This window comes from Pectinophora gossypiella, chromosome 21 (genome assembly GCF_024362695.1).
Source record: "Pectinophora gossypiella chromosome 21, ilPecGoss1.1, whole genome shotgun sequence".
NCBI lineage: Eukaryota > Metazoa > Arthropoda > Insecta > Lepidoptera > Gelechiidae > Pectinophora > Pectinophora gossypiella.
In genome coordinates, this window is record NC_065424.1 from 7,570,208 (window position 1) to 7,591,342 (window position 21,135).

The 21,135-nt window shown below is 38.9% G+C and overlaps 1 protein-coding gene across 1 annotated transcript in view; it reads right to left on the bottom strand.

Moving 5' to 3' along the window:
* Window positions 1–2,433: 2,433 nt before the first annotated feature.
* Window positions 2,434–21,135, bottom strand: part of LOC126376497 (rhophilin-2-B) — a 144,869-nt gene continuing 126,167 nt past the window's right edge. Inside the window, exons 5-16 of the mRNA XM_050023926.1 lie at window positions 12,211–12,364; window positions 11,582–11,723; window positions 10,786–10,877; window positions 9,026–9,175; window positions 7,816–7,974; window positions 7,335–7,413; window positions 6,561–6,674; window positions 5,761–5,887; window positions 4,739–4,866; window positions 3,772–4,397; window positions 3,260–3,412; window positions 2,434–2,717 (exon numbers count right to left, since the gene is read on the bottom strand). Of these exons, the coding sequence (XP_049879883.1) occupies window positions 2,517–2,717; window positions 3,260–3,412; window positions 3,772–4,397; window positions 4,739–4,866; window positions 5,761–5,887; window positions 6,561–6,674; window positions 7,335–7,413; window positions 7,816–7,974; window positions 9,026–9,175; window positions 10,786–10,877; window positions 11,582–11,723; window positions 12,211–12,364 (2,125 nt within the window). The 3' untranslated portion in view covers window positions 2,434–2,516. The remainder of the gene's footprint in view (window positions 2,718–3,259; window positions 3,413–3,771; window positions 4,398–4,738; window positions 4,867–5,760; window positions 5,888–6,560; window positions 6,675–7,334; window positions 7,414–7,815; window positions 7,975–9,025; window positions 9,176–10,785; window positions 10,878–11,581; window positions 11,724–12,210; window positions 12,365–21,135) is intronic.

Sequence of the window (21,135 nt, forward strand, 5' to 3'; positions counted from 1 at the left end):
TATCAATCTTTTCTTCCAGTTGCAACTTCTTCATAAAGTGTAGTGGTAAGACGTCACAATCCGATCCTGTGTCCAACTTGAAGTCAATAACTTTGTCCTTTATTTGTATAGATTCATATAATTCCTTGTTGACTCCATTTACTTGTAAATTCTTTAGACCTGAAATGGTACCTAAAACAAAATTTTCTTCATCTTCCGAACTTGATCCTGATTGCTGTACCACATGTACCTTATTTTTGCACATTTTTGCATAATGCCCATACTTCTTGCATTTCTTGCAACGTTGATTGAAGGCTGGACATTTAAATCCATGCTCATAACCGCATCTTCCACATTGTTTCTTTTTATAATTTTTATTATTATTCTCTTGATTTTTGTTTTCATTTTTCTTATACTGTACCTTCTTTACTGCAGCTACTTCCTGTGTTAAGTCGAAAGTTTCAATCTGTTTTTCAGTCATTTCTGCTGCTTTGCATATTCTAACACATTTATTCAAATCTAATTCAGATTCCTTCAATAATCTTTCTACTATGTGTTTTTTCTTTATTCCTCTTACTATTTGATCTTTTATGAGACTATCTCGCAGCGTACTGAAGTTACAGTCTGCACTCAATGTTCTTAAAGCATTTAAGTATTCGTCAAAAGTCTCTGTGTCTAATATTTTCCTATTAAAGAAAATGTTCCGACAAATAGTTTCATTTCTCTTTGGAAGAAAGTACTCATCATATTTTTGCAAGATGGCTGCATATGACAATGTCTCTTTTTTATCGAAATTATTATATATTTCTATTCCCTCTTCTCCAATGCTATGTAATAATAGTGCTATTTTACCTTTTTCCTCTAATTTATTCTCTGCTCCACTTGCTGAGAAATAAAATTCGAACTTCTGTCGCCATTTTTTGTAATTTTCACCAGCGTCACCTTGCACTATTAACGACGGAGGAGGCTTGAGCATATCCATTTTTGCTTTTTACGATTTCCTTCTTCTTTTGGGATTCTCGACTGCGCCATGTAATATAAAGGAAACCACGATATGCTGAAAGAACTTGTTGTTTTATTTTATATAGAACAGAGACTCAACACACCTTGCTTACTTGTATTATAATCATAGATAATGATGTATACTAGTGTTGTCCATAGAATAACAACTCAATAGTGTTGTAACTATTATCACCATATCACAGATTCATCTTTTTGGCGTTTTGTTTAATGTACACTAGACGCGTAGGTCCAATATAAATAAATAAAACAGCTTTTTATCAAAGTAGGTAAATAAAATAAGATTGTAGCTTTAAATAAACTTTATTCTCAAAAAATATGTGTAATCAATAATCATAACAATTTATACATCTTTATTGAATTTATCTTATGTAATTTTTACAGTGATATACATTTTTAATTTCTAGACTATAATATAATATATTATTTTACTATACAAACAAATTGTTTTTAAACAAAGTTTTTGGGTGCGATCAATGTAAAAATACATTTATTTTTTACACGAATATTCTTTTTTTTAATCGATCACAACCAAAATTATTAACAATGTTTATTTGACGTTATTTAAGTACTAAAATACTGTAGATAAGGACAAGTACATTTTGAGACGCATGTATAAAATCTTTATTTTATTAAATTATAACATAAAATACAATTGATATGTTTAATAATTCAAGAATGGATACAATACTTCCTTTCTTTTATTAAAATATTGTTATTATTTCTATTATTAACTGTGCACGTCTTTGAATAAAATAAAGAAGTGACAGTTGTCGAATAGGTACTGAAGATTTAAATAGAATAGAATATTATCTAATAGTTTGGCGCCGATTTAAAAATATAATAAATTTTTGATTGGCAATTTATAGCACCTGCACGTAAGGACTTCTATAATACTGTCCGTCATGATACTGTCAGTTTTTTGAAAGGGTAAGTAAGTTGCATTGTTTAATTTTATTTAAAATAAATTTAATATTTAGCACTAGATGGCGAAACACAAGACTACTTACACTTATATTCTGATTAAGATATTTTTTGTTTTTCGTAATGCCAGATGCTACTTACAAAAAAGAAAGAGAAGCTTTGGGTTTATCATAGCCGAAGATAGGTCCCGTAGTCTAATTATATATTTAGGAACCTAAATATATAACAGTTAATTGAGTAAGTTTTCCAATACGTATATAGAAATAATTTAAAAGAAACGTTATAGATATTTGCTTATACGTAACATTACCCCCTGATTACAATTTATTTTCCTTTTCGCTCCCATGTTCCTACTTTTTATTTTATATAATGACTACCGGCGCTAATAGTTAATCCTATTTTACACCGTTACCTCGGAAACTAGATAATAGATGGCGGTAAACAACTAACTTAGCTCACCATACATGTTTACTGCTGCAATTGATTCAATAGATGGCGCTATTTAAAATCCCAAGCGCGCGTTATCAAAAAGAATTACACAGAATACCTTGCTCGCTAAGGAGCTAGAGCCAATTCGCAACACTAGATGGCGTTTATCTAAAGATAACGTTGCTGGTATGTGAGCCACGGTGGGAGCTGTTGTCTCTAGAAGTATGTCTTCGGAAGGGGTTCCAAGACGGCGCACGACGGGCAGAGGAGCGTGCGGTGACGGCCGTGGAGCCACTCGAGGCTGTGGAGGCAGCTGATACCGAGCCTTGGTTCGAATTGGTCTGCCGCGGAATGTCCGGGGATGACTGGAATAAGATATATTGGATACTCTTTAGTTCTTCTATCTTTTTGTACGGTTTCAAGAAAGGGCAGTTGAGAAAATGTGTGTCTGACAATGTTGGAGACACGGAATCCACAGTGTACCTGTTATAAAAAGCAATAACGGACTCAAAGGCAGGAATGTAAGTAATAGTAAGTAAGTAATATATTTATTTAGGAATACTCTCATCATCACTAATTTAAGAACCACGCTCTTGTCGGTGTAGCATTCCTCATGCTATTTTTTAGGAAAAAATAGGGCAGTGGTTTCCCTCTTGCCTTCTGGCCCGCAGTACTCTGTCTGACCCGAGTGGGATGACGCCCAGAGTAGTCTATTTCAAAGCCGTACTAGGACTCATGTCCTCATCCTCTGAATAGTACTGACAGTTAGTCGAATACTCTACCCTTATATATTTGTTCTGGTTTTGATCTCTCTCTGGTTCTTGTTGCTTTACTGATTAAAACATTATAGCTCTCGGTGTAATTTAGATTCACTTCCATTGTTAAGGCGATTTAGTTAGATAATTACCTTAACACAGCTCTTATCCATAGGCGTGGCAAGGCGCATGGTTAACGTGTCCCCAGCCTGCTGGATAAGCCGCACCACCTCCTCGTGAGAGCTCCACTTGACGTCACGCTCGCCAATGCTGATGATGAAGTCGCCTTCACGCATGCCACCGATCTGAAAGAAGAAGAAATGAAGAAAGATGAAATAAAGATAGAATATCAAGAATATAATATACCGATTGATCCTGAAATAGATGATAAATTAATGAATGAATGATATGAATGATGTTTCGCCGAAGAAAACAGTGAATGCTGTATCGTGTAAAGTAAATGACATTGGAAGGAAACATCACTGACATGGCTCCTAAATTAGGAACGTAAATAAAAAAGCGCAGTGTTCATTCTAGATGATTGACTTTATTGACTATGCCGTGTAGGTCAACTAAGCATCGCTGTAAAATAAATTTTGTATTTTTAAGTAGATTAATACCTAGAAATTGTAAACAAGTAGAATACATTAAAAGTAATACTCACATCACCTAAAGAATTAGGCTCAACAGCAGCTATAATGACTGGTGCGTCTCCTCTTACTGAAAATCCAAAACCTTCTTCATCAGTTTTCGCATTTGACACGTTATATTCACTCGCTGCTCTTCTTAGAGGATCCTTCCTAACTCTATTGTTCTTCTTTCCATTACTATAAACATCATAACCATTCTCAGTATGAACATTATCGGATTTATTAGAATAATAATCTATAATTTTGGGATGATAATCATAGTTGTTATTATTATTGTAACTGTTGATGTATACTCCATTCTGTTTCATGACTCTATGAAGCTTCTTCTTCTCATAATCATCAGTGTATTTCTCATCGTTTCTTATTATTTGGTTGTAGTAAGTGCTGTTGTCTTCTGAGCGGTCGCGTTTCTCGCTTCGCTTGCCGTTTAGTTCTGAGTAGTCTTCTATTCTGCCGTTTCTCTGTCTCCTGGAACTTTCTCGGCGTTGGTCAGCGTGTTTCTGGAGTTGGACGAGGCGGGGGGCGCTCCAATGGCGCTTGGCTGAGAAAACTGCGATGGGGCCGAGGGATTTGAACAGGTCTTCCACTCTGTGCTGCGCGAAGTCCGGTGGTGTCAAGGCCAGTTGGAATTTTGATGATGCTGTGGATTTAACAGGATACTGTATTAGCAATTTGAAGCGGTGCGGTGGTGGAGACTACGTCAGTCTAAATATTTTAATCAACATTATAAATCTATATTATAATGAATAATTAATAAGAATGCTAGATTGCTTTGAGTTGTATAGAGCATCTGACGAGATCAAATACCAGAATAACTTCTAGATTTATCTGTAAGAGTCATCATCTGGTAAGGTATGGTTCTGCTCAGGGCAATTGAAATTCTTATTACATCACTTGAGTCCTAGAGGCATCTCGCTATAATTAATGGGTAACATTTGCAACATGGCTTAGTCCATTGATCAAAGCACTGGATATCCTCACGTTGTATTGGCGGCGCGTCAACCAGGTCCGCGAAGTCAGGCTCGTCTCTTAGAGCGGCGCGCTCGTGGCTGGCGCGCTCCAGGTGCGCACGGACCACGCGGGACAGCGCCTCCTTGTCGCGGAGCTCTCTGGAAGAACACATCAGGAAATGACTCTGATGACGAAGAAATGATTCTGATTTCTGGTTAATAATAATAAATAAATAATTGGGGCGGAAGGCAAGAGGGAAACCACTGCCCTATTTTTCCCTAAAAAAGTAGCATGGAAAATGCTGCACCGACAAGAGCGTGGCTCTTAAATTGATGATGATGAAATAAATAAATTATACGCGACACCTCCTCAGGGGCTAAATGGGCCATATTGAAGCAATTCCGCTAAAAAAGCAATATTGCTTTTTGACTATGTTGACATTGCGCACTTACTTTTATATGCGCAAATATCTAACTTCAATATTGTAAAGGAATTGTTTCCATATGGCCAATTGTTTCCATATTTTAACCCCCTGTTCAATAAATCAGCACGGACTTTGCTATTTTAGAAATGCAGCAGCAAGGAATCTCATCACATCACTAATCAAGAGCTACGCTCTTATCGGAGTAAGGAATCTAAGGGTTCTGAATACATTTTCCAGGGTCGCTTTTATAAAAGTCTGTTAAAGAAGATTGTGTATTTCGTACTTAGGTTAGACGTTCTCTGATAGTGGTTTTCTTTATTCTCTATCATGAGATATGAGTTAGCAAGTTTGTCAAGACTTTATTGAGTTGTGCCTTGGATGGCATTGGCTATTTCTTCCTCTTTTTAAGTGGATCAGCATAGTGGCGTATGCTCCATACCCCTTCGGTTAATTAAGAGTAGACCTGTGCCCAGCAGTGGACCGTTATAGAATGTTTATGTTTTATGTTGTTTTGCGAAGGGTAAGGTGAAGGATTTGGCGGCAAGAAGAGAGGAATGGCGATTACTCCACCGACAAGAGCGCAGCTCTTAAATAAAGAGAGAAAGAAGGTAAAAAGACCTTAACGTACCGACACATCCTCTGTAATCTAAGCGCCTCTTCGTACAACGCCAGTGCTTCAGCCAGGTGGGCGCGGCCCAGACCGGTGATGTCCAAGTCTTGTTCAAACTTCAATGATGTGGCATTTATTGCTGACCCTGAAATGAATTTTATTTTTTTTGATTCTGATTTCTGATTCCGCATCACAGTAGTGGTATAGATAGTGCCTATATAACATAACATAAACTTCCGACTATATCCCAATTGCGGTGGTCAGAGGTACATCTATCGAAAGGTGAGCTAAGTAGGCACCCACACCTCACCTTTCTATTAGACCAACGTGATAGGTGGTGGTGGGTAACTTTTATAAATAAAAGGTCATTGACCCACCTTTGTGTCGGTGAACGTGTTATGTTATGTATGTCTGTATTAGCACCTTATGTTATGCTATGTTAATTTCGATCATAAAACATAGAACACGCTAAAATGCTTGTTTTGACGGGCATGTCGTAAATCCGACAGAGGAATTGTGTCATTTCTAACATGATGCACTAATGTTGATCCTTTGTCATCATTTTCTTCTTCTATTGTGTGGGTTGTGATGTGGATTACAAACTTCATCAACCCAGGTGTCACGGTTGTTACTGAGCCGTTTAAGGACCATAAGGTTAATTATATCCAGCTTGAAACTTCGTATCAACAGCAGCTGCTAGTTGTCTTGAATTACTTGTGGTTCTGCCCAGCTGATTAGGGATGACGGGCGTGAGTTTATGTACCTATGTATGTAATGTGGTAATTCCCATCAAGACAGCAGATGTACGAGTGACTCACCATTATCAACACTGCGGTCCCCCGCCGGCGCGTACACGGCGGCGAGTCGTTCCCTGGCGCGCGTCGCTGACGGTGCGTTCAGTAAACCCGTCGCGCAATATTCGTGGGCGAGGGCTGAGGAATAAATAAATTCAAATTCAAAAATATTTTATTTCCCTAAAATAAAAGAAAATAGTCACAAAAGAGACTTGGCCAGGTACATGGCAAATGGCTTATCGCGTATTTTTTCCAGACAACCATAAGACGAGGAAATATGTAAATAAATAATATTCTAATTAAGTTTCTCACAAAAAAATAATCCTTAAACCTCAACAATGTTTTAAATTTTAATGTAAAAGATAATAATTAATTAACATGAATACTATTGAATATATAGAATATATGTTTCAATGTAAATATTGATATTTACAGACGGGGGGAAATCAATCGACTACCTATTTCAGTCACGTCACTATTTTTGCGTTTGACAGTTCATTTTAGTTCTGGCAATGGCTTAAAGGCCGTGAAAGCAGACCGTTAAAAAAAAACACAAAAATAAAGAAGAAAAACATATTGGTTCATTTACTAAATACGTAACTCAATTACTTTTTGTAATGGATTCGATTTAAATAAAATAATATTGAGCAACTATCTAGTTCTAAGTTAAATTGGCGAACTTGAAACCATGCTAACATAGACTTACTAAGTATACACAATATGGCCTAAAAAGGCCCTGTAAGGCTAAAAAACCTAAAAAAACGATAATAACTTTTAATGATAAATCTAATTAATTACCTTTATAGAATTCAGTCTTTACGTGGACTAAGGAGACCCACGAGTATGGCACGTAGTTGAATACACCCTCCGATTGCATCTGGAAAGTAATGGCGAACAATATTTACATAACTTGACCACACCTTGAAATATCAATAATTTGATACTGACACTACACATTGACATTATCAACACGCGCAACTTTGTGACGGCTGAGGGCTGCCAATTACAATACCTAATTTAATCGTCATTACTTACTTAGGTAGGTACTGCTTAGGAAGGCATAGCCTTCACAATCCAAGTATAAACTATGTTCGAGGGGGGGTGAGGTAAACCTAGGTCAGCCGCTGGTGGGTGGCGGAGAGTTGCAGTTGTATTCCTTACAGGGCTGCCAGATGTACGATTTAAATCTTACTCGTACGATTTTTTGGCATTTCTACTCATGTACGATCGCAAGACTACGATCGTACGGATGATTCCTTATGGCATGGTGATAGTTTACCTTGTCATAGAGCTGGTGGTAGACGTGCGCGAGCTGCGCGCTCTCCTGCGCGAGGTCGAGGCACATGTCGAGGTCGTCGCGCAGCTCGCGCTCGCCGCCGCCGCACGCCTCGCGCGCCTGCAGCTGCAGCTTCTCGAACAGGCACTCCCGCGCTTGCGCCTAAAACCAGACAAAATTGCCTAAATAACACATATCGTCGACTTATACCTGGTGAAAAATGACATCCTGATGTTTTTCTGATTGCCTATCTCTCGATTTCTGTCATTTAGTTGGCAACATCAAAAGTCTTATATATTGTAATATATTTTGCTATGACAATATTACAGGATTTATGCCACGGACTTTGCCGACGAGTCATGTTTTTCTTTTTCCTAGTTTTTAATTCAATACAGCCCATTTAACAAATATCTCGATGAGGTTTTATTTACCAAGCAACCATCGCCTCCAACACATTTAATTTATACATAACAAACGTCTCATCCGCCTAAAACTAAGTTATTTACTGCACCTTCTCACCTGTATGGTCGAGGAAAAGTAGATGCAAGAAAAACCCTAGACGTTCTTTAAAAAAAAACTCATATTCAAATACAGTTCAGTAATTTATACGTTGTTTTAAGTTTACGCGGTACGGGTTCTTATCGCGTTTAAAGCAGGCATCCCCTGCTTTAAACGCGGTAAGAACCAGTTATTGGTGCTAATTCCTGTAAATACCATCTAATTTTATTTTAAGTTATATCTGTCATTTTCTTATCCGCCGAAAAGGAAAGGGACGGGTAATCGACAAGCATAAAATTTATGGAACACACGTCAATTTTAAGCACAAATCTAATCCAACCGTCTAAAAATTTTACATCCGTCAATAACCCGACACAGTTAAGTAGACAGCACGTCAAACGGATTGCATACCAGGGACGTACCTTTTGATTCGCCCGGGTAATTCATTCATTCACTCATTCTTCCTAAAATTAAGAGCTGTGAATCATCCGTCCCTTTCCTTTTCGACGGATATGAAAATGACGGATATAACTTAAAATAAAATTAGGCGGTGTCTGCAAGAATCGGGGCCATTATGTGTTTTAATTAGTTCAGTAATTTGGCTGCGTAATATCAGCTCCCATCCGTCAAGCGATACGTCTAAGAAATTATCTACTACACATCCGTCTTTCGGTCTTAGATTGGATGCAGTGTAAGCTTCTAAAAATGATCTTACCGTCATGAGAGCTCCCAGTACAAGTAAGGTGTCGGCGGCGAGGTCCACAGAGGGCGCGTTGGTGAAGTTCTCGTGTATGTACCGGAGGGTTCCCGCCGCGCGCAGTAGGGCGTCCACCGCGCCGTCAAGGCCTGCACACGTGTTGCGCTCCTGGAAACAAATTCAAATATATATATATATATATAAATATATATATATATAAATATATATACAATAAGTCACGTCAAAAAAAATATTATAAAGGGTGTTAGTGACATCGTAACGAAAACTTTGAGGGATGAGTCAGACCATGATTCTGAGTCGATATCAAATGGATTTTTCCGTCGCAAAAATCATGTTTTTTTTAATTTTTTAAAATTATTTTCAATTCTATACATTTGCGATGGAAAATTCCACTTGATATTAACTCAGAATAATCAGCTGAATCATCCCTCTCAGTATTCGTTACGATATCACTTACATCCCGTACAAGTACATACGGTAGCCATACAAGTAGGTATGGGCGTTAGTGACACCGTAACGAATATTGAGGGGGATGATTCAGACCATGATTCTGAGTTGATATCAAGTGGAATTCCCTGTCAAAAAATTCATGTTTTTTTTGTGTTTTTTTTAATTATTTTCCTATCCATACTTTTGCGACGGAAAATTCCACTTGAGAATCATGGTCTGAATCGTCCCTCAAAGTTTTCGTTACGATGTCACTAACACCCTGTATATATATATATGATTTTTTTTTGACGTGACTTATTGTAGATTTGCCGCAGATGGAATTAACTACTTGGCCGGACAAATGGGGACCGCTGAAGGCTCTCACCCGGTACAACGTTTAAGACAACAGGCCTGAGGGTGCCCAGTTGGGCGCGAACCTCGGCTCAGGGCGTCGTCTGAGAGGAAAAATATTTGAAAGAATTAATCAACCCTAGTGGGTCGATAGCGATAAGCGCTGATTGAGCGAAATCGTTGACCACGCCGGCGGGGTCGGTATCGGGGTCCTGGAGTTCAAAAATAGGTATATTTATTCCGTAGGTAACATAGTTACACTTTGAATAGTCAAACAAACGGTAAAGACATCAGAAATCATAATTTTTCATCATATCCCTAGCGATATCCCGTTTTTTCACGGGGTCCACTTACTTAACCTGAAGATTTGACAGGTCCGGTTTTTTACAGAAGCGACTTATTGTCTGACCTTCCAACCCGCGAAGGGAAGACCAGCTGATTAGGTCACACACCTCCGAAAATGCATTTCTCGGTAATGTGGGTTTCCTCACGATGTTTTCCTTCACCGCTGAGCACGCGATGATCGTTTATGATCCAAACATGAATTTGAAAACAAATTCAACAATCATTGGTTTAGGCCTGTACTGGATATGAGAGGATATACCTGCGACCTCAATGTGAGAGGCGTTCTACTAACTACCACGGCTCATTCAAACCAGAAATCAGAATCATTTATTCGACGTAATTATCATGGATAAACTTGTTAAAGGTCAGTGTAACATTTCTGAATTTACGTCATTTCTCAAGGTGTTAATTTATGTCTGAGGAAAAGAAATGACAAGATAGGGCAACAGCAACACATCTTTTGAATTAATGTAGGTAACTAGAGGAACATTTTTATCGTTTAGGTAATAATTAGTCAATAATAACCTTGACACCAGGGTTGATGAGGTTGGTAATTCACTTCACAACCCACACGATAGAAGAAGAACATATTGACTTCGGGTATTCGAAGTACTTTATTAAACAAAGAATACCTGTTTGGCGCCAATCTGTGTGTAGATGCCAGCCATGTTGAACAGGACGCAAGCTTTCTCGAAAGCCACCGTTCGCTGGCACGATGGGACTCCTGGAACATCAATTTATTTAAGCCTTGACGAGCAGCTTGTTTGGAGGTTGTTGAGAACCCGGACTCTGAATGCCCTCTGAACATGAATGCCGGTGGGGACATATCACAAAAATCACTTTGTAATCCCTAGTTTGATTAGGACATTACAGGCTGATCACTTGATTTTCAGAAAATAAGATGGTCCGAGCTTCGGAAGGGACGTTAAGTCTTTGATCCCGGTTACTACTTACTGATGTAAGTAAGTGAGTAATCGTTACACGAGGCCCTGACATCAGCCTTTGGCGGGTCAATAATAACCCTGACACCAGGGTTGATGAGGTTGGTAATGAACGTCACAACTCATACGAGAGAAGTTTGAACATTTTTGCCTTGAAGAGAGAGTCCAATGAACGTTGACTGTTGTGCTGTGTGAGCTGTGTCCCGTAAGGTCTCATTTTAGACGTGTCTCCATAAACGTCCAATGCTGGACCACACCCCGGACTCTTCATACAAAACACTTCGTCTTACACAGACACCACACATTGACGTTATCGTACACGCGCATCTGGTGTGTGATGTTGGACACCATACGATTCAAGTCTAAACTATGTTCGAGGTGCGGGGATGAGGTAAGCCTAGTTCAGACGCTGGTGGGGAGCGGAGAGTTTCCGTTCTATACGTAGTATTATTCCTTATTCTATGGCTGGACTTGGACTTGGACTGACCTGTAAGCGAGTCAAACCACTCGAAGTAGACGCCAAGCGAGCGGTCTGGCGGGAAGAAGCGGCGCTCGATGTAATACAGCTGGTTGTAGTACTTGAAGAGGAGAGCCACGCCCGCCGTCGACCGCACAGGGGTGCGCATTGCCTGAAAATTCAAAAACAAATGGTTTACACTTCGGGCACATCCCAGATACCTCATACAAAACACGTTTTCCACAGACACTACACATTGGCGTTATCGTACACGCGCACCTGTGTGTGTGACGTCTGACGCCATTCGATTGAAGACTAAACTATGTCCGAGGGGGGTGAGGTAAACCTAGCTCAGCCGCTGGTGGGGAGCGGAGAGTTGCCGTTCTATACGTAGTGTTATTCCTTATTCTATGCTTCGGGAGAGATGCTCCCTGACCGGATCATCATCTACTACACAATTTCTCGTTATTTAAATAAAATCTACATAATCTCTGCATTCTTCTTTGTCTGAAAGTAAAATTTGTGCTTCGGAAATTCTTTAAATCTGAGATGGCCATCCACCTCACAACCCACAGGCTAGTAGTACTGTAACCTATTTGACTAGTTGGACAAGGCAACCTAGTCAAATAGGTTACTTTTGTGAAACGGCAAATCGCTACCTGTCTCATATCCATGAAGTCGTGAATGGCGTCCTCGTACTGTTGAGCGTCCTCGCTGTAGTGTTCGAGGATGAAGTCCTTGAAAGGCTCGCGGAAGTCCACCTCCTTGGTCTCCTTCAGCCCGAGAGGGACCATTGGCATTACGCACTCCTTGCTGGAAAACACAATATCTATAAGTTTTTTTTTACGTTGGCTACATTTGCAAGGAGAGCTTACATCATAGAGCAACACGAGCCTTCAGCGCTCCCTATTTGTCTGGCCAAGTAGTTAATGCCATCTGCGGCAAATCCACAACTGGTATCACTCATCAGTACTTATCACAGCAAAACGGCCTCCGTGGTCCAGTGGTTGAACGTTGGACTCACGATCCGGAAGCCCCGGGTTCGAATCCCAGTGGGGACATATCACAAAAAAACACTTTGTGATCCCTAGTTTGGTTAGGACATTACAGGCTTGATCACCTGATTGTCCGAAAGTAAGATGATCCATGCTTCGGAAGGCACGTTAAGCCGTCGGTTCCGGTTACTGTTTACTGATGTAAGTGAGTAATCGTTACATGAGCCATGTCAGGGGCCTTTGGAGGCTCAATAATAACCCTGACACCAGGGTTGATGAGGCTGGTATTCCACCACACAACACATGATAAGAATATAACATCAATATGAAACTATGGCACACATACACCTATCTAACAGCTCTTTCCTCGGCTTAGAGCGGAATGTGCGCATGCGCTGCTGACAGCACAAAAAACCGCGCACAAAGGCTCCGCGCGCATTATCTTGTCATTCCAGTAAGGTTCTATGCACTAAGAGGACTAGACAAGGGTGCGTAGTATTACAGAAATAAGTTACAATTTTAGAGTAAGTATACTTAGTCTAAATCGAAACTAATTATAAGATGACATAAGTCCAATTGTTCTAGTCAGAGGTACATCCTCCACAAGATGAACTAAGTACCCACACCTCACTTTCTGTTAGACCAACGTGGTGAGCCGTATCACCGTTTATAATACATTATACGTAAATAATGCCAACATAGTCAAAATATCTTTATTCAGTAGCTAACATAGTTGGGTCGTTCTTCTTTTTTATCGACAATAAAAAGACATTTTCCCAATTAATCGGACTTAACATCTTAAAAATTATAACGGCAATAAATATTTTAAAACATCATATAAAGATCTGTCCGTAAAGGACTATTTAGTGGTTCTCTTTATCTTGGTAACATACTTTTCTTTGCAGGCGTATTCCAAAAAATATTGTGACAGAGTGGCCCTTTTCATCGGAGACAGCATTTCAATATACCACTCTGTCACAAAATTTTGTGAAAAACAATGAAGCTACGTTAATAACTAATTGAGGAACCGATTAGTATTTTGCTTGTATTTTGAGTATAATAAGATAACTATATTTTTGGACAATGGAAACATGAAATAAAATTCTAAAACAACTTATCAAAAGCAGAACGTAAGACAGATCATTGTCGATAAAAAAGAAGAACGACCCAGTTACACTTTGAATCGTCAATTTTTACATAACGAACGTCTCATCCGCCTAAAACTACTGCAGCTTGTCACAACCTGTATAGCCGGGGAAAAGAAGCTGCAATAAAAACCTTGGCACAGAGCCCTAGACGTTCTTTAAAAAAATAAACATAAAATATTTTTATACAATTGAGTAATTTAGCTAATCAGTTCTCAGACAGTTAATCCCATGCATTCATATCTTCTAAATAAGTACATCAATGCTGCCAACTGTGTGACAAAATGTTGTGGTCAATTTGTCTATGTATCTCCACATAATTCTGTTTTGTTCCATCCATAATTAATAGCTACAATAGAACAATAAACGAGAATCGTAGGAACAAAAGTTGCACTGTTGTTCATAGAACGCGCTCGGCGCCTGCGCATTCCGCTCTAGTCGCAGCAATATGGCGGCGCGCGGGAAAACACAACAATGGCGGAAACGGCGGTTTTTTACAGCGGATTAATTAAATTACTATGAGAGCGGATTAATTAGACTTAGAATCAACGGGAGGGATTTCGTTCTTTGAGGTTCGTGATCTTGATTATGACTTCTCTTTTGACTTAACACATGAACGCTTTTTTTTATTATTTTTTTTAATTATTATTATGAACATCACGCCTGTATTTCCGAGTTACATGAGCCACGTCAGGGGCCTTTGGCGGCTCAATAGTAACCCTGACACCAGGGTTGATGGGGTTGGTAATCCACCTCACAACCCTCACGAGAGAAGAGAAGAATATATAACTTCTTCTCTGGACTCTTTCAGAGCAAGATTGAAGGCGTTTCTCCAGGCATAACTTTGGATTTATTTATTTATTTTATTCTCCTTTATACGTATTATATTGTATGGGTTATGTGTGAGTATGTATGTGTGTATGTGTATATATCAAATATACGTTGGTATTATATTATATTTAATGGTTATTTTATCTATTATTATTTTTAGTTTGTAATGCACCATCCCGCGCTCCAATTCATAAAGTTCTATCACCCTAAGGTTGCCTGGCAGAAATTGCTGTTTAGCAATAAGGCCGCCTATTGTGTTTAGGTACTTTATTCGTTTGTACATGGCCTTAGGTACTTATGTCCTTGTGCAATAAAGAATTATTGATTAATTGGTTGATTGACATAACCCAAGTCCATCCCTGTCTATATACAATTAACGCTACATTTCGACTAATGAGGAAAGTTTATAACAAATTACAAATAGCGGAAACAGCATAAGTAACTATTGTAAAAACTAAAACAGAATGAATGATTGAAATCATTATAATGAATTTACCATACTGTAATATATTCAATAAAACGGCATTTGCATTTTTTTTAATCATATCTTTTTTTTATTATTTAAGAGCAGCGCTCTTGTCGGTGGAGTAATCGCCTTCATTACTCCATAGATAGGGCGTGTAGAACGGTGGTTGCCCCAATCGCCTTCCGTTCCGTTATTAAAAGTTCACTATGAACGTTTATCACACCACACCCATCATAGAAGGGAAGATAGTGGGAAAGAGAGAAAGGCGAAGACCAAGAAGAGCTCACATGGTACAAATTAAAGTGAAGGCGAACATCGTGGCTTGTAAGGAAGTCAAAGAATTGGCCTTTGATAGACAAGAATGGAGAATGCTACACCGACAAGAGCGTGGCGTTTATACTGGATACTGTCCATATTTGTCCGTCAAGAATTTTATCACAGCATACCAAGTCGTATCTTAAACTTTTACTGGCAATATAAATTAGGCATCTCCACCTAATAAGGCAGTAGGTAGGTACAACATATGTAATTTAATTACCAATGTGGGTGGATGGAGTAAAGTTTCGTCATTTTAATTGTTTTATACCTCCCATAAATGGATGATCATACGACTTGCCTGAGGCTAATGACTTCAACTAAATAAGTATCCAATCAAAAACATAAATGTGAAATGACAGCCAAGTTCAATACAATGATAAATGCTTTGGTTGTTGACTTCAACGACAAAAGAAGTGAGATCATATCATCAGTCAGATCAGAGAGATAAGCTTATGAAATTTAGAACACATATGTATCTCGTTAGTCTCAATATATAAGCCAAATTTGATACGTTTATGTGAAATAGTTTTTGATTTATGAGAGGGTCAAAAGTGCCTCCAAATGGTTCGTGTAATATTACACACGGTGCGGCTCGCCAGTTCTGTTCCTTGAACTTGGCTGACACGCGACCGCGTGTCTAGATAAGTATCTATATAATATGTACTTACAACATGTATGTGTATATATTATATGTTTTTAATACTGAGAAGCATTTGATGTAGAGATAAGTATTATAATGTTCTAAGAACTAAATACTTAAGTATTTTAGAATTAAAATAGTCTAAATACACTTCTCATCAAAAAAATCGAAACACCTTGCAAGTTTACGTTTTGTCAGGATTATCAGAAAAATGTGTACATTTAGGAATAAATGTTAAATGTCGTTTAATAGTGAGTAATATGAGCTTATCAAATCTTAATGTTAATGTTCTAAATTTAAATGAATTTTTCATAGGTTTCGTATTTTGTTAAATGAGTCATTTTTATTCCGTATGGAGTATAAAGGAAATGGATAAAACAACACACGTAAATGAAAAAAAAGCTAAAAAACGTTTATTTAATAACTTGTATTCCCTCCCCGAGCTCTAATTACTGCTTCCATACGGTTCTTCATCGATCGGATGAGAGTCACGATCACATGCTGTGGTATATTGTCCCATTCCTCTTGGATTGCATCTTGCAGCTGGCTAAGTGTTTCTGGGGCAGGATCTCTTGCTCGAATTCGTCTCTTTAATTCATCCCACAGATGTTCAATGGGATTCATGTCCGGGCTTCTTGCTGGCCATTCCATAATAGAGATATCGACTTCGTTAAGATAATCTCGTACGACGCCCGCGGTGTGAGCCCTAGCATTGTCGTGCATGAATATGAAGCCGTTGCCAATAAAATGTGCATAGGGCATCACATGAGGCTCGAGACACTCTTCGACGTACCGATGACAGTTTAGTGCAGGCAGACGTGGCCCAGACACGAAAGCAAGCTCTGTCTTACCGTCGGCGCTGATTCCTCCCCAAACCGTCCACGAACCGCCACCATAGCTGACCTTTTCTTCAATGCAGCATTGTGCATAGCGTTCTCCGTCTCTTCTGTAGACCTTGTTCCTTCCGTCGTTACCATACAGCATAATTTTACACTCATCAGAAAAGAGAACTTTGCTCCACTGTAGGTATGACCAATTTAGGTGCTCACGTGCAAAGTTAAGGCGCGCTCTTCGATGGTCTGCAGTTAATTTCGGCCCATTTGCTGGCTTATGCGGTACCAGTCCACGATCCTTCAACCTTCTTCTAATTGTAGAGTCACTTACAGCCACCCTTCGTACAACACGAAGCCGCTGCTGCAGTTGAAAAGCGTTAAGGCGTCGATTTCTTAAAGAAGTTGTTACAATAAATCGATCATCTCGCTCAGAAGTGACCCGATTCCTGCCAGATCCTGAACGGCGCGTGAACAAACCAGTCTCCCGATAACGTTTATAGACTCTATGAACAGATGACAGGCTTAGATGCAGTCTTGCAGCCACAACACGCTGACTAAGGCCAGAATCCAGCAATGCCACAACTTGGGCGGCTTCTGTGGGCGAAGTATCCATACGTTTTAGAAAAAAAACCTTTTTTCAGACGTCCCAAAGTCACAGTATTGAAATAAAAAACAAAAAGTTTAAGGATAGGCGCCAATTTTTAGTTTTTAAACGCTAAATGTACTCCAACCCTAAACACACATTTGTCTCAAAACAGTGATTCATTTCGTTTATAAGATAAACAAATGAAATTCTAATTTTGAATTTAGAATTTTCGCTTATTACTGTAATGGCCAAACTGCCAGCTATACATTTATGTATTTTTTTTCATCGTATGAATTCTTTTTTGTGTTAAATTCGGACAGAAACAATGAAAACGGAAGTGTTTCGATTTTTTTGATGAGAAGTGTATATAAAAGGAGAAACTGACTCACTGACATATCAACGCACAGCCTAAACGGCTAAACGTAGGCACTTGAAATTTAGAAGGGACATAGCTTACTTACCGTAGAGGTGCACTAAGAAAGGAATTCCCGAAATTCCCATGGAAACGGAAATTAGCGGGAAAAATCTTTCCACGCGGACGAAGTCGCGGGCAAAAGCTAGTTTATTATAAAAAGGCGCCACACACATAAACAAGGCAATAACATCATATCAAATTTTCACAAAATAATTACAAAAAAGCAAGACGGATGTTCGTCGAAATGATCATAAGGGGGTGGTGGACGTCCTGACAGTTTGTACATTGATTTCAAAAAAGGGTTCCTTGTGGGTTTTACAAAAATATTGCAGCCTGATTACCCGATTGTCCGAAGGTAAGATGATCTTCAGAGGGTACGTTAAGCAGTCGGTCCTGTCAGGGGCTTTTGGCGGCTCAATACTAACCCTGACACCAGGGTTGATGGGCTCGGTCATTGATCTGGCAACCCACAGAAGAAGAATATTAAGGTTCGAGTTGTCTTTCAGCAACTCGTGCGTCTGCCTATCCCGATAGGATAACATGCGCGGGTTGTGTCTCGAACAAAAAAAAAACCGTCTGTAATTGACGGAAAAATCGGTGAACATACGTACATAAAAAAATATAATATATACAGACGAATTGAGAACCTTCTCCTTTTTAGAAGTCGGTTAATAAAATATAACATAAAGTAAAAGTACTTACTTAAAAAAATCTCATTAAAAAGTTGTCAAATAAGGTAAATGGTTATGTAATCAGCTAGACGAAATTTAAATGTAATTTTAATAAATTACGTCACGATTCAAAAACGAAAACGTAATACTAAATGTAAGCATTTTAATGACTGGTTTTAGATTTATTGAGCTTAAAAACTTGTTTGTTTTTTATTTAGCGGTTTGACTGAATTTTGTTACGAATTTTATGGTTAGTTAGTTTTTTTTAAGTTTACTAACATCTGGACCCTGAGTAACTTTGACAGTGGGCAGCAGTAACTGTCAGTACTATTCAGAGGCGGAAGACAGGAGTCCAAGTACGGCTTTGAAATATACTACTCTGGGCGCCATCCCACTCGCGTCAGACAGTACTGCGGGGCGGAAGGCAAGACGGAAACCACTGCCCTATTTTTCCCTAAAAAGGTAGCGTGGAGAATGCTACACCGACAAGAGCGTGGCTCTTAAATTAGTGCTGATGACCCGATGTTAAATTTTATCGGATAACAGTTTGTCGGACTTCAGTTTTTACCCGTTGATGAGGTTGGTAATTCACCCCACAACCCACACGATAGAACAATATCCCATCGAATCATCTTTTATAATAAATAATTATATAAATAATCAAGAAATTTCCCTCGACTCTCATACAATTTGACTTAAAAAGTGCTAAAAAAACAAAAACAATTTGACTAAAAAACAAAAGTGGCCGGGAGCGACTCCCGCGCATGCACGCCCGATGGCTTGTAATGACCGTAATAGCCACATTTACCCTAAGCACGTCGTTACCTATACTGCCACACAGATATGCAACGAGAAATGCACTGGATAGGAAAATAACTTGTTTAAAAAAAAATATTCTATTCGAGGAACAAGTTACCTCGTAGCTAGAACTATCCTTGTTCATGTCGGAACCCAATTTTTCACGAAAAAATAATATGAAAGTTCGCCACCAAACTTGACATTTTGATATTCACCTATATCAGCCGGTATATTTCAAGACCTGCGTGGGACTTAGCACAAATTAGCCAAATATAATTGGGTACTTTCCTAGGTCAAGGAAAAATTATGAAATTCTGATTCTGATTCGAGGTAACTTGTTCCTCGTAGCTAGAACTATCCTTTTTCATGTCCGAACCTAATTTTTCACGAAAAAATAATATGAAAGTTCGCCATCAAACTTGGCACATTTTGATTTTCACCTATATGAAGATGAGGATGATAGATGGTTACTCATTTTAGAATGCATTTGTCAATCATCCGTCCCTTTCCTTTTCGGCGGATAAGAAAATGACAGGTATAACTTAAAGTAAATTTAGCATGTGTCTGCGGGAATCGGGTCAATTATAAGTAGTCATGAGCAATATAATGTACCTACTTTAGGACTCTGTCGCACTAACATATTTAACATTTAGTGAGACTTACAGTTCAATTTGTCAAAAAAGTTAATGTGACATGGTAACAAAGTGTATACATATTAATGCTCGTGACCGTACAGCGTTGCGAGTTTGCTCAAGTTGAAGAGAAAGATTTATAGCGGTTTTTTTTCAATAGTAAAAGGTTTACGGTATAAAATTAAATACTAAATACTGCTTGCTGTCTCAATAATAAACAATTTTGTAATGAAGGACTTTCCTGGCTACGTACGGTCACGAGCATTAATATGTATACACTTTGGTACCATGTCACATTAACTTTTTTGACAAATTGAACTGTAAGTCTCACTAAATGTCAAATATGTTAGTGCGACAGAGTCCTAAAGTGGGTACATTATATTGCTCATGACTGTACCTACCCCAAAATATAGATGGCGCTGTACAGAGTTGCACTCATTAACTTCCGATTTTCATGGATAATAGACATTATGTATCTTTTATTTTTGTTTTTGAGTACCTAAATACTACTGCTCTCGGGTCGGGAGGTGCTCGTCGTAATGAAACAATCCAACAATTCCTTTGAATAATGTTATATTTTCATAAACAATGTTAATTGTCTAACTCTTCATAGCTCTGATTGCCGCTACCGAACAAAATTCCCGCCATCGCCTTTCAAAAAGACGGGAAAACGTTCCCGTTTGAAAAAGAAGAAATCAAAAATAAAAACAAAAGAAATAAGAAAAAAATAAAATCGTGAATCTGTGTCACGACTTTATTACTTTTAATTGGAACTGGCATATTATTTCTTTTGTTTTTATTTTTCATTTCTTTATTTTCGAACGGGAACGTTTTCCCGCTTTTTTGAAAGGCGATGAATATAATGAAATTAAATTATATAATCTAATAATGTAGGGATGTAAGGGGCTCCAAACGACACCTTTCGGAGCCCAAGCCAACCTCGCCTGCACGCGGTACATCCTGCTATTCAACGAAAGAGGCTCTGGCGACCCACCAACACGCACTGGACCAGCGCGGTGGGCTTATGGTCCAAACCCCCCCCAATATGACCTCAACACATAAAAAACGGCCCCCAGTCCCCGGCAGCCCCGTTGTCCGTGGCTACGGTAGCGGCTACGGTAACGGCGGGGCAGGGGGTGCGAAGAATCTCCGGGCTGGATTCGGCTACCACCAACGACGACTGTACCTGGCAACATACAACACGTGCACACTGAGGACCGACGAGAAGCTTACCGAGTTGGAAGAATCTATCAG